The 13,671-nt window shown below is 43.6% G+C and overlaps 1 protein-coding gene across 1 annotated transcript in view; it reads right to left on the bottom strand.

Moving 5' to 3' along the window:
• SERPINF1 (serpin family F member 1) overlaps nucleotides 1-13,671 on the bottom strand; it is a 91,071-nt gene that overhangs the window by 4,249 nt on the left and 73,151 nt on the right. The window contains exon 7 of the mRNA XM_082244721.1: nucleotides 7,479-7,689. Within this exon, the coding sequence (XP_082100847.1) occupies nucleotides 7,479-7,689 (211 nt within the window). The remainder of the gene's footprint in view (nucleotides 1-7,478; nucleotides 7,690-13,671) is intronic.

Below are 13,671 nucleotides of genomic sequence, written 5' to 3'. Positions count from 1 at the left end.
GTACCTGACCGAGTGCCTGACTGAGATGAGGTGCCTGACCAAGCTGACCGGCAGATGCCTCACGTGGCCGGATTGGGCCAAAAATTGAGGTCGCGGCTTGCGACCAACTCACGGCTGATGGAGCTGGCTGTCTGAGTTAAGCCCCGTACACACACGCAGATCGTCGTCATACAAACGTCGGCGGACGAAAGATCTGCCGATTGTATGCGTGTTAGTATGGTGCCTCCGACAGATGTCTGCACACAATCCGCGGACAAGAGTCTTTCTTGCAAACATGAAAATTTTTGTCTGCAGACACCAGAACGGACAATTGTTCGCCTGTCAGTACAGAAATCAGCCGACAGACCGCAGATTTGCAAGACTGGGCATGCTCAGAAAATAAAAAACACAGGGAAAGTTAACCATTACATGACATCACTTCTGCAGTCAGCTGAAGTCTGCGGACAAAATTCTTGTGCTGTCCTTGTGCTGTCTTTGCACTTTTCAACAGACACCGACATCCCGGGGAGAAAAGACGAACTTTTGTATGACGTGTGTGTACGGGGCTTTACTGACCAGTCTGTCCGAGCACTTAACCGAGCTGCTGATCAAGCTGACAGAGCTGACGGTGGACACGCGACCGGATCGGGCCCTACTCTCGGCTGGCTGTCCGAGCTGCTGACCGAGCTGTTGACCAGGCTGTTTGAGCTGCTGACGGGGATGATAAAGCAGCGAATGGGCTTCCACCCGCCCCCCCAGGGGGGTGGACATATGGACTGCCTGGTGTCCCCCTTGAACCGGGGGCGCCGTGGGAGCATTGTTGTGTGGGGGTACTCTGCCTGCGCGTCTGCATCACAGCGGGCCCCCTGTTCCCCTATGGGGGCTATGTCATTTATGGTGGGCGATCCTTAGGTCTAATAGTGGTCTTTTTGTGGAACTTTGGCCGGCGCATCTCCTTGCGGGACTGTGGTCGGCGACCTCCCCTACTTGTTATGTTCTCAGGGTGAGCTTAGTATATAGCAACTCTACTGGGTCTGCATCCCCGCAGTTTTGGTGCTCTGCAGTGAAGATGATTCCTTTTTTACTGCACATGAGTATGCAAGGGTGCTCGTGGATGCACTGATTGCATCGGTGCAGAAAATTTTAACATGGGGAGTGCCAGTCCCCTCGGGGGCCTGCAGATCCCCTAAAAGCGGCAAAGGTACTCACTTTTGTTGTTGTTCTAAACGCAATAATGGTAACCACGCATGGTGTGGCTAAAAAGCTGGTCTGTGGGCCAGGCTTCTAAAAAGGCTCTATCAGATCTCCCCTTTATGGGGGACTGCCTATTTGGGTCTTTGTTGGATGAACTTCTCAAAGGACTCACAGGTGGGAAGAGTACTCTTCTTCCTCTATCCGCTAAGGGCAAGTCACCGCGTAATAGACGGGGCCCTTATTTTTCAGCACACAGGCAGCCCCTTCGTGCCTTGGCACGCAGGAGAAAGGACCTAAGCCATTGGGGGTTCCAAGAAGACGTGGTCGGCTAAGCCGAGAATAGGCTCCTCCAGATCTGCAGCCAAATCTCCGTCTGCATGAAGGGACGCCCTCACCCGTATCTGGGGTGGGGGGGACGTCTTCCTTTTCTGTCCGGAACCAGGGACCTCCTTGATTCAGGACAAATGGGCCCACAAGCTGCTCCGATCGGGTTACAAGATCGAATTCAGGTCCTGACCGTCGGACCGATTCTTCCTGTCCAATCTATGCCTATCTTCAGATCGGTTAAGGGATCTACGAGAGGCAGTACAAGATCTGCTGTCGCAAAGGGTGATTGTGCCGGTTCCCTCTTGGGAACGCTTTTAAGGGTTTTATTCAAACCTTTTTACTGTTCCCAGTAAAGAAGAGAAAGTGTGTCCAATTCTTGACCCCAAGGCTCTAAATCACTTTGTGTGGGTACAGAGGTTTTGAATGGAGTCTTTGCGCACGGTAGTGGCAATCCTACACTAAGGGGACTTTTTGGCCTCTATAAATATCGAGTACGCATATCGGCACACCCTTATTTACGCTGGACACAAGCATTTTCTCTTCGTTGTAGAAGAGGAACATCATCAATTTGTGGCGTTACCCTTTGGTCTCGCCTCCGCCCCCAGGGTCTTCACCAACGTGTTGGCTCCAGTATTGGCATTACTGTGACAGCGGGGGATTGCGGTACTAGGGTACCTGGACGATCTCCTCTTAAGAACAGACTCCTACTCAGTTCTGTCAATCACTGTACAGACTCTGCAAGAGTTCGTTGGACCATCAATTTCACAAAATCTGCTCTGGTCTCAGCCTTTTAAATGTTTTTTCTGGGATTGACTCTGGACTGGAGCCTCTGCGAGAGTGTTTCTTCGCCCAGAAAAGCTACAAAAGTTGCAGAGGGCAATTTGGTTGCTGTTATCTAGCACTCTGTCCTCACTGCGGACTTGCATGCAAGCTCTAGGCCTGATGGTGTCTACCTTTGGGGTGGTTTCGATTGCTCAGTTCCACAGGAGACCTCTGCAAAGGGGTATTCTTCTCAAGTGGAACAAGGATCCAAAATCTTTGGACAATCTGATTCGGTTGAGTCGAAACGCAAGAAGTGCTCTTCTGTGTTGGCTGCGTTTCTTGGCCCGGAGTCCAGACTTCCTATCAATATTCTGGAACTCAGAGCGATAAAGCTTTGCTTGAGTCACTGGATAAATCGTCTGAAAAGCTGTCCGGTTCAGATTCAATCAGACAGTGCCACAGCAGTGGCTTACGTCCATCATCAAGGGGGCACCAAGGGTGTCCTGGCGGCTCGGGAGGTGGCCATGATCCTAAAATGGGCAGAAAATTTGGTTCCAGCCCTCTCCGCCGTGCATATTCCTGGAAAATTGGCAGGCAGATTACTTGATCGTCAGGTGTTGGATCAGGGGGAATGGTCCCTTCACCGAGAGGTGTTTCACCTGCTGTATGTCCGGTGGGGGACACGCAATGTGGGCCTGTTAGCCTCCAGGCTCAACAAGAAGGTACAGAGGTTTGTGGCCAGGTCTCGGGATCCTCTGGCCGATGCCACAGACGCACTGGTGGCTCCTTGGGGTCAGTATTGACTGATCTATGCGTTTCCTCTGCTGAAACTTCTGCTGAGGCTTCTGTGCAGAATAGAGGTGGAAGAGATTCCGGTCATTCTGGTGGCCCCAGACTGGCCTCACCTTTCTTGGTATGCAGATCTGGTAAGTTTGTTCGCCGATGCTCCTTGGAGACTTCCTCTCAGGGAAGATCTGTTGTCTCAAGGGAAGATCTTCCATCCTGCTTTACAGTCGCTGGCTTTTTTTTCTTTGAAAATTTTATTTTTTGAGTTTTTTATAACAACATACAAAACAGAGCCATTGGGCATACCCCGGCTCTACAGTCGCTGGCTTTAACGGCGCGGCTGTTGAAAGCCATGTATTAAAGGATAGGGGTCTTTCTGACTCTGACTGATTCCTACACTGTTTTTTGGAAATGTATACTGCACGAAACACTTAAAAACAGCAGCCAGCAAAAACAAACGACAATTTGTGAAAAGAAATTAATAAATCAATGCAGCGCTGATGAAACAATATAAAGTGCAAATCAATGCTTACGTAAAGGCAAACCCAGTAAATTGTGCAAACAAATGCAAAAATTGTGCAAATACGCATGGGTGAAAATCAAACCAATATACACTTTGCAATGATAAGCGAGTGCATATGCAAAACTATGTAAATAAAGTGCATCATGTGCATATATATGAAAACATATACAAAAAACGCATGTGCAAAAATATGCATGTACAAAGTGCATATGTGTTAAAAAAATAGGAAAAATTTATAAAAATTGTGCAAAAATAGTGCATGTATAAAGCGCATTGATTCGCACTTTATATTGTTTTATCAGTGCTGCTTTGATTTATTCATTCCTACACTGTTGCAGGCTAGAAAATCTACTTCCAGGAAGATTTATCATCGTACGTGGAAATCGTACATCTCATGGTGTGAATCGATTTAGATGCATCCACGCTCCTTTTCAGTGGCTAGGACATTGGCTTTCCTCCAAAGAGGGATTGAGCAGCGGTTGGCCTTGGGTACTATTAAAGGCCAGGTGTCGGCTTTGGCGGTATTTTTTCAATGCCCTTTAGCGCATTTTTTGATTCGCACTTTTTTATCCAGGGAGTTCATCATGTGGCTCCTCTGATACTGTTCCCATTACCTCTGTGGGATCTTAACTTGGTACTGTCTGTTCTTCAAAAACCTCCCTTTAAGAACTTAAGGAGATAACTCTGCTAACACTGTCACAGAAGGTAGCCTTTTTAGTGGCTATTACCTCTGCTCACGGAGTGTCTGAATGGGCAGTGCTGTCCTGCCGTTCTCTTTCTCTGGTGGTCCACAGAGATTAAGTGGTACTTCGACCTAATCATTCGTCACTTCGACCTAATCAGTCGTTTCTTCCTAAGGTGGTTCCTGATTTCCATTGAATGAAGACATTGTGCTGCCTTCACTCTGTCCTAAGCCAAAGCATCCCTAGGAGATTGCCTTGCATTTTTTGGCTGTGGTTCGAGCAATTTTTTGTCTGGCGGTTACTGAGTCTTTCAGGAAATCAGACTCTCCTTTTGCCTTCACGGAAGGTCCTCAGAAGGGATTGGCTGCATCTGCTGCGACCATATCCAAATGGATCAGGAAGACGGTGGTACAGGTGTATTCACATAAGGGTCAGGTTCCACCTTTCCCTGTATAGGCACATTCTGCTAAGGCGCTGAGTGCCTCTTTGGCCTTTGGCCATCAGACGTCAGCAATACAAGTTTGCAAGACGGCAACTTGGTCGTCTGTGCACACGTTCACTAAATTCTGCAAAGTAGATGTGATGGCATCCTCGGATGCTTCTTTTGGCCGCAAGGTTTTGCAGGCTGCCGTTTTAAAAGAGCAATTTTTTCTCTTTGAGGGTGTATGTTGTTTCTAGGTGAGCCCCATGTTACCTGGTTGGCTAAGTTTAGCCTTTGGGGAATTGCGTTCTTTCTGTGTTGTTTTCCCACCCCTCATGCAAATACCGCCTTGGGACTTCCCAATGGTTAAGAAGAGTATGGAGCTGTGTCTGTTAATGAACGATAGAGAAAACTGTGTTTTTGACTTACTGTAAAATCCTTTTCTCTGAAGTTCATTGACAGATGCAGCACCCGCCCCTCTATTTCTGAGTGGGTTGGGTTTTTTTCTTCTGACGCGGCTTGCAAAAAAACTGAATCCTATAGCACAGTGAGTGGGTGTATGCCTACAGGGACTGCCCCATAGGCGTTTTAAAGATTTTTCCTGCCTAGTCTCCCACTCTTGTAAGGGGCAGCAGAACCCAAATGGTTAAGAAGAATATCAAGCTGTGTCTGTTAATGAACTTCAGAGAAAAGGATTTTACTGTAAGTCAAAAATCCAGTTTTTCTATGGGGAATCTATTTGTAATTCAGACACATGCCTTCAATTTTGTACATGAAGCCTGAGAATTTGTAATTTGATTACAGTTGTAGTTCAAGCTAATGTGTAAAACACCATTGAGCGAATATATAATCAGCACAGATGTCAAAACACACTAATAATAATCATCTGTTTTACTTGCTCCCGAATCCTCAAATGTGTTCTGAATTCAGCTGTTACTAATACATTCTTCAATAAACGATTTTCAGTTTGACGTGTGGAAGGAGGAACTTATTTTATAGGTTTCAGAGGAGGTTACTAATTTTACACCTAACGTGTGGACAGTGGATCACTATCTGTTTTAACATGTATATGCTATACCATTAGCCTTAATATTTTGGTTCTATATTCCTACATATCAAAAAAGCTAGTAGATCTTTTTTTTGTTAAAGTGTTTACATGGACCATGCACCAATATTAAAGTGGTTGTAAACCTCAGACGTGAAATGTGAACAAAGCTTATCCCTCTTTAGTATATCCTTTTCTAAATTAAGAGCATTTCTGTCTGCTGCTTCATTCCTCTGCTATCAGCATGAATCACTTCTGACAAGCTTTCCAGACACCAAGGGAAAAATGATGACATGGGAGGGACCTCCAGCTGACTGACAGCCTCAAATATGTTCCTGTGTGAAGGGGGTGTTTCCCCTTTCCCTCCAATCAGCTCTCAGAGCTCTCCTCACTGCGCTCTGCAGAGTGTTACTTCAACTCTCAGCTCCCTTTTTCCTGAACCCAGAGAAGCTTTATAAATTTCTAGATTTTGAACAGATGTAGAGAAGACTGGTGGATAAACAGGTACAGCTTATGTAGAAGGATGTGTTTTATCTTTGTGTAGCGCTTGAGGCCAGTTACTTCAATGCAAATATCTAAGGGTTTACAACCACTTTAAGTCTTGAATAAATAAGTACTTTCTATATCCTTATAAGTATATCCTAGTGATGTGACAAAAAGATAGTAGAAATAATAAGATGCAAAATGGAACCCTTTACTCTTTGTCCTACTCTTTTAAAAGAGAAGTATGATCAAACCTTTTTCTTGGCCATTCTTCTCTTGTGGGTCACAGGAGTGCACTTATTTGTGCTCTCATTTGACCTAGAATCAGCTGACAGCGGGCTAAATCCTGCTGTTGGCTGATGTCACAGAGCTGCTCCAGGCTCTGTATGGATACCAACCATATTGTCCTGGTTTATCTAGATGACTGATCAGCAGTTGGCTCAGCCTCTCTGCAAGTCCCTGAGAGTCTGAGACAGCTGCTCCCACCCCCTTCCCAGCCTGGGGTTACAGTGAGGGGCAGAGCAGAGTGCGGTGACTGACAGTTGCCTCTCTCTGCTCTGTGAAGTCCAAGAATTGAGGAATCCGCAGTCATGTGATTGCTCAGTTCTCAGCCTTAGTGTGTTCTGCGGAAAATTCCAACTTGTCGAACTCCAACCATGTCACTTCCGGTGACTCTACATCAGGAATAATTGGAGATTTCGACCACTTAGTGTTTTTACAGAACATATACACTACAGTACACAGTATGAGTGTACATTTTTAGTCTGCCTTAGTAACCAACAACATGGCCACCTTCAAGGCGGCGACAACTAGCGGGCAGACTAACAATGTCCACTTATAGCATGTAACGGGGTCTATAGGCTGCCAGTATTCTGTGAAAACACCAAGTGTTCGAAATCTCCAATTAGTCCTGGTGTAGAGTCACTGGAAGTGATGTGGTGGAGATTTTGGCAAGTTGGAGTTATCGGTACAACACCGGCAGGGGACAGCTGCAGCACTAAGGTGAGTATTTTTTATTTTTTTACACATCCACACTTCCCTTTTAAAAAGCTGCTTTAGCCAGCCTTGGTATCTATGTAGATACTGACTTATTGAAGATCAATATCTGTAAAGGTTAAGGCATGCTTCCCCACCTAAGGTCTGAGTACTGTTACACGTGGAATGAGAACCTTCTGAATTTCAGCAAGTGCTGTGAGGAGTTGAACACAGAATATAAAAGGTACCATGTGGCATAGTTTAAACAGTTTTGTAAGGCATTCTAAAATAAAAACATACTTATATCTTGTAATGCGCTACCAAGTTCTGCCTCGTATTCCAGCTTCAGTTTTGGTAAACTAAGCTTGATGGTGACTGACTGTAATGCCCGGTCTATATCATGGACAAATTCAGATGTTAGACCCTCTTCAATCAGGGTAAGGTTCTGGGTTACGGTAAGAGGCAGAAAGAACATGATGCTGATTCCTCCACTGAGTGGCAGCTGCATAATCTGGAAACAGAAGAGAAATAAAAGCTCCACATTAAGACCAGACAATATTACACATTTTTTCCTGTTTTTCATTCCTGTTTTGTAGTCACATCTGTGTTTTTATCAAAATATTACTTATGACCATAAAAGTACATACTCCTATCTTCAAGAGCAGTTAGGGTAGTTTCATTACAATGTGTATAAATCCAAGCAATTACCTTTTTGTTTTTCTTTAAAAGCTGCATTTGCCTTTTAAAAAGGGTCTGAAGTAGCTGAGACATTTGTCTGAGGACACAGACATCTGCTTTTATTTATTGTATCACAACCCTGCTGTATAATTATGTGCATTTTCAGCTTTAATACACCACTCCGGGTCTGTGAGCATTCCTAAGGCATTCAAAGTTCTTTCTCCACTTGAATGTAAGCAACATGTCTGTTTCCAAGTTGAAGGGCAATCACTCTGCATCTACAAATGCACCTTGTACTGTTGATATTGTTTGGAGTGTTAACAGGTGAAGATTGGCACAGAAAAATATTGTGTATTTTTATGTCTAAAAAGTCTCTGTCGGGGACTATTTCTGATTTTGCTTCAGCTTGTCTTCCTCCCCCTTCCTATTCCACTAAGTGTGACTTTTTTTTATGAAGGTTTTATGTCTCAGTTAAAAACTTTCAAAGATGCCGTATCATGTAAGGACCCTACTGACAAAAAGCTAGAAGCACTTTTTTCATCCTCTTAGGGCCCTTTTCACATGTCCGCAAATCATTCTATTTTTTTGCGGACATAATGTAAGTCTATGGCATTGCGGATGTCAGCGGAATACCATCCGCTGACATCCGATTTTCTTCCTGTCAGTTCTGTTCCGTTTTTTGGAACTGAACAAAACCCTATTTTTGTTCCGTTCAAAAAACGGAAAGGAAGGAAAATCGGATGTCAGCGGTGTCATCCGCTGACATCCACAAACCCCCATAGACTTACATTATGTCCGCATATCATCCGCAAACGGATGGGATGATATGCGGGCATACGGAGCGGATGACAGAAATGTCATCCGCTCCGTGGAAAAAAAAAAAAGGACCGCAGCGGAGCTCTCACACGGAGCGGCCGTACTGTTTTTAGCTAGATCAGGCATTCAGCTACTGTTTTCACTTCCTAGACTTTAGCTACTTGGTCCAAATCTCAAGGTAGGGATCAGGTGGCTGCCAATGTTGGTCCTCATTTTTTTTTACTGCGTTGGCCAATAGACTGTCACATTTAATGCCTGATGGCATACTGGCTCAATTTCTGGCCTTTCTTTGGTTCAGATTCGCAGAGCAATCTGGCTGAAGTGTAAAGCAACAGTGTAAGAAGGGCTTGTTACAATTACCCTTCACTGGATGGATATCATTAAAAGGGCTACAGGGATAAGAGTACTCAGTCACCCCACCTATGTACAAGTAAGGATCCACAGATCCGGTTGACACCTTTTTATCCTACATCAAAATGTTCCTTTTGTTCCTCCAAGTGAGGTTTCAGTTCCTGGACTTACGAATCTTTCAACTTCTCAACTTCCAAGAATTTAGGACACCCGGCAATCAAGGAACTCCAAACCTGCAGCTATATCCGCTTCAGAATGATGGTATGCCCCACCAGCTCCACCTTGGTGGTCTCCACAAGTTACGAAACAGAAATTTGCTTCTGTCCTCCACCTCAGTTTTTTTGGCTTTGTATCTCAGGAATGACAAAGAAATTCCTTTCAGCTGTGTTAAGGATTGTTGAACTTGGGGGTTGTTGTTCCCTTTCTTAAACAGTAGAGTTTTACTCAAACCTTATCAGTTGGAAGAAGTTTAGTCCTATTAACAAGGACTAAGAATCTAGTAATTATATGGATACAAGCTGTCAATTCATCTTAGTCCCCAGGGAACTTTTGGGGACACATGACTGTACTCTGCAAACACATTGTATTAGTACTTTACATGCATAGTTGATGATACCAGTACCTCAGTTAGTGTGATTAATATGTTCAGCAGAAAATGACGTGGTTGGCTGACAAGTATGTCACCCGCTTCATAAAAAAGAGCATTTACAGCATTCCTTTTATCCACTTCTTTTTATGATTTTCCTCTTAATTGAATTACAAGCACAAATAACTACTATACGCAGAAGGGTTTTTTTTTCTCCTAATTTCATTTAAACCTTTTTACAGTACCAAAACCCAAAGGAGGTCTTTGACACATCATCATATTCATACGCCCTCAAATATTTTGAATGAATGCTATTTGAGCAGTTATTGCTTCCTTTCATCAAGATTTTAAAACATCCATCTACATCAGGAATGCACATTTACAAATGTCTTTCCTGGTCACCAGTGTTTTCTTTGATTTTCTATGGGTGACCACCATTATGAGTTTGTGGTTCTTTCTTTGGGCCTTACCTTGTCCCCTAGAGTACTCGCAAAGGTCCTTGCATCCAGCTCTGGCCCTTCTACCTCTCAAAGGAATTCTGATCATTGCAAAGAGAGTTTTTTGACCTTAGATGTCAGTTTGTCAATCACATTAAGGATCTTGAAGGCCTTTAGATGGATCCTGAACGTCAAGATGTTTTTTCTCTGATTTTGTTGCATCATTTGGATTACTTGAACTTTCACCAGGAACCCTTTCAAGCTAAAGGTATAAGTATTGAAAAAAGAAAATGAGGTGAAAGACAAGATGTCTGTCAACCTCAAAAGAGAACAACTAAGGGCACTGAGGAGGCAATAATTGTGTATAAAAAGATAATAAATTTATTAGGCACGTATGCCTGAAAAGAACAGGGTGATACAGGTAACAGTGCGTGACACAGCAAAACCATAAAACAGTTAAAAACCACTGCCACATGTGTACTGAATAGCCATGGACTAAATGGAGTATGAAAAATGTATGCAAATAAGCCTGTGCTGACTGCTTCAGAAAAACATCCGGATGGTTCCTGTTACATAATGTCCCAATATGTGGCTAAATACAACTGGTTTCCAAAGGGATATTCAGACATAATAATGGGATGGCGCAAGGATGAATCAAACGAGGGGGAACTGTGGTGCACCATCCCATTATTATGTCTGAATTTATTAACTGTTTTATGGTTTTGCTGTGTCACGCACTGTTACCTGTATCACCCTGTTCTTTTCAGGCATACGTGCCTAATAAATGTATTATCTTTTTATACACAATTATTGCCTCCTCAGTGCCCTTAGTTGTTCTCTTTTGAGGTTGACAGACATCTTGTCTTTCACCTCATTTTCTTTTTTCAATACATTAGCTTTGTTCAACGGTCACTGAGTGAGACATATCATACCATCCATGGAATTGCTTATTCCCTTTTTGAAACTACGGTAGGGCCATTTTGTTAACACCTTTTTTGCTTTTTGTATAAAGGTATAAGTACCCCAGGAGAAGCCTAAGGAACAGATAGGCAGCTTCCATCCTGGCATCAGTCTTCCCTGTGTGTAGGATTGATGGTACCTTTTAAAGCTGTTCCATTTTGCCCCCTCACAAGGTTTGACAATTCTAGTCTTTCATGTGGAAAACATGGTTTAGATGGTGAAACCAAGATGTCCCTGTCCTGGTGGCTTTTGACCCCTGTATTTTAAGAGGCTGGTCTCTTCCTTAACATTGAAAGACTATCATGATGGAGTGGCATTCTGGGTTCGAGGGGGGGGGGGGGGTAGTTGGAGTCTGGATCCTGTTTGTTTAGGTTTGTCTGTTCAGGGTTGGAGTCCAAACTTCCAGTCAACATTCTGGAGTTGCAAACAATTTGTCTCTGCATTAGATCTCCCTTGTGACCAGTCATCTGGTCCAGGTCCATTCTGAAAATGCCACAGCGGTGGCTGACATCAGTCAGCGGGTAAGCACCAGGAGTGTGGCGATGGCAACAGGAGTAGAGTGCATCCTGTCTTGGGCAGAGCTTTGTGTTCCAATGATCTGTGTGGTGCACTTTCCTGAGGTGGAGAGTTAGCAGACAGATTTCCTAAGGAGATAGTATCTGGACCAAGCAGAATGGTCTCTGTATCCAAAGGTAATTCAACATGTGTCTGCTTTGGGGGAACAACAGATGTGGATCTGCTAACCATTTTGGTTCAACAAGAAGCTGGACAGGTTTGTGTGCAGAGCAGGGGACCTGACGGATGATGTATTTGATGCCTTGTGTTGTGAGATCTGTATGCCCTGATATATGCATTACCCATGCTACCTCATCTGCTTCCTAGCATTTAAAGTGAGGAGATTCCAGTTATTCTCATAACTCTGGATTGGTATAGCACTGTGTAGTATGCCTACATTGGTCATCACAACACACCATAAAGAACATAGCACCTGCTACCAAACACAAAAATAATTTATTGGACATGAATAATAAGGATAGGATAGAAGATTGCTCCCAGGGATAAGAGATCTTGCAGAGGCCATGCAGTGTCAGCTAACAGACAAGCAATGTAGGCATAAAAACCCCAAATATGTGTCAGATCCTGGGAAAAGCAAGTAAATGGTGCCTATACCCAAATATAGGGGAAGGGCTTTTTAAAAATCATGACTACAACAACACCCCACAAAGAATATAGCACCTACACCAAGCAATAAAATAAATGTATAATATGAAAAAATGCAGCATGGAGGCTGCCCCCCCATGGATCACTCCTTTCATTCAATCCCCCAACTCACACACCCCAGGTCCCACCTCACTCCCTATTCCCAAAGCCCCCCCCCCCCAATGTCAACCCCTGATCTGAGGTGGAAGCAGGGGTTGATCTAAGGAGGGGGGGGGGTCCTTAGGGAATAAGGGGTGGGGATGAGGGGTGAGTGTTTTATTGGGGAGTTTGGCCTACGTGCAGTATTTTTTCTCGTTATACATGTCCAATAATTTTTTTTTTTTGTTTGGTAGCCTTTGTAGGTGCGCTATCCTTGTGGGGCATTGTAGTCATGTTTTTTGCATGCCTCTCCCATATATTTGGGTATAGGCACCATTTACTTGCTATTCCCAGGATCTGACACATATTTGAGGTTTTTATGCCTACATTGGTTGTCTGTTAGCTGACACTGCATGGCCTCTGCAAGATCTGTTATCTTTGTCTTTATATAATGGAACTAGACAGGGGTGCCCCCTATCTCCCTTACTGTTTGTCCTTTCGTTAGAACCCTTTTAGCTACAGTTAGAAACAATATAGACATCAAAGGGATTCAAATTGGTCAATCTATACATAAATATGCCGCATATGCGGATGATATTCTTTTCTTTGTCCAAAAACCTTTTTTTCCCTACCCAATTTAATTTCGGCCTTAACTGATTATCAATTGGTTTCTAATTTTAAAATTAACATGAATAAGTCCAAAATAATGAATGTTAATCCTACTCCTTCGGAGACTGGTATAATTAAATCATCGTTTCCTTTTCGTTGGCAATCACATAATTTGAAATATTTGGGGGTTTATCTTACACCTAGAATTTCTAAGCTTTTTAGATACAGTATAACTATATTCCGCTATTAAATGGAATCAAAGATCTCCTCCAGCGACGGTCATCTATTTCACACTCATGGCTGGGGAAGATCAATGTAGTAAAGATGTCTGTATTACCCCGAATTTTGTTTGTATTCCAGATGTTGCCGCTGGGAGTGCCAATACGTTTTTTTTCAACCTTACAAGGACTATTGTCTAAATTTATTTGGAAAGGTAAACAACCTAGGGTCGCTAGGTCGACCTTATTCCGCACTAAAATGAAGGGGGGCCTCGCTCTGCCCCAATTGAAATTATACTACTATGCTGTAGCTTTATCAAGAATAGCAGATTTGGTACATATGAATAAGGTTAAATTGTGGGTTCAGGTGGAGCGAGATCTAAGTGGGGTAGATATTTCTAGATCCCCCTGAATACCACATAAATATAGATCTTTTACCCCTTCGATTTCCCTGATTTCTATTTCTACGCTGGCCATTTGGGATTCTTTACATAAGAAGTGGGCTTTTAATTAACCTCTTATGCCCTTGGTGGGCCATG

Source organism: Pelophylax lessonae (genome assembly GCF_965119305.1).
Source record: "Pelophylax lessonae genome assembly, chromosome: 2".
Lineage (NCBI taxonomy): Eukaryota > Metazoa > Chordata > Amphibia > Anura > Ranidae > Pelophylax > Pelophylax lessonae.
Note: the sequence above shows the minus strand (reverse complement) of the source record. Positions and strands in the feature narration are given on the sequence as shown.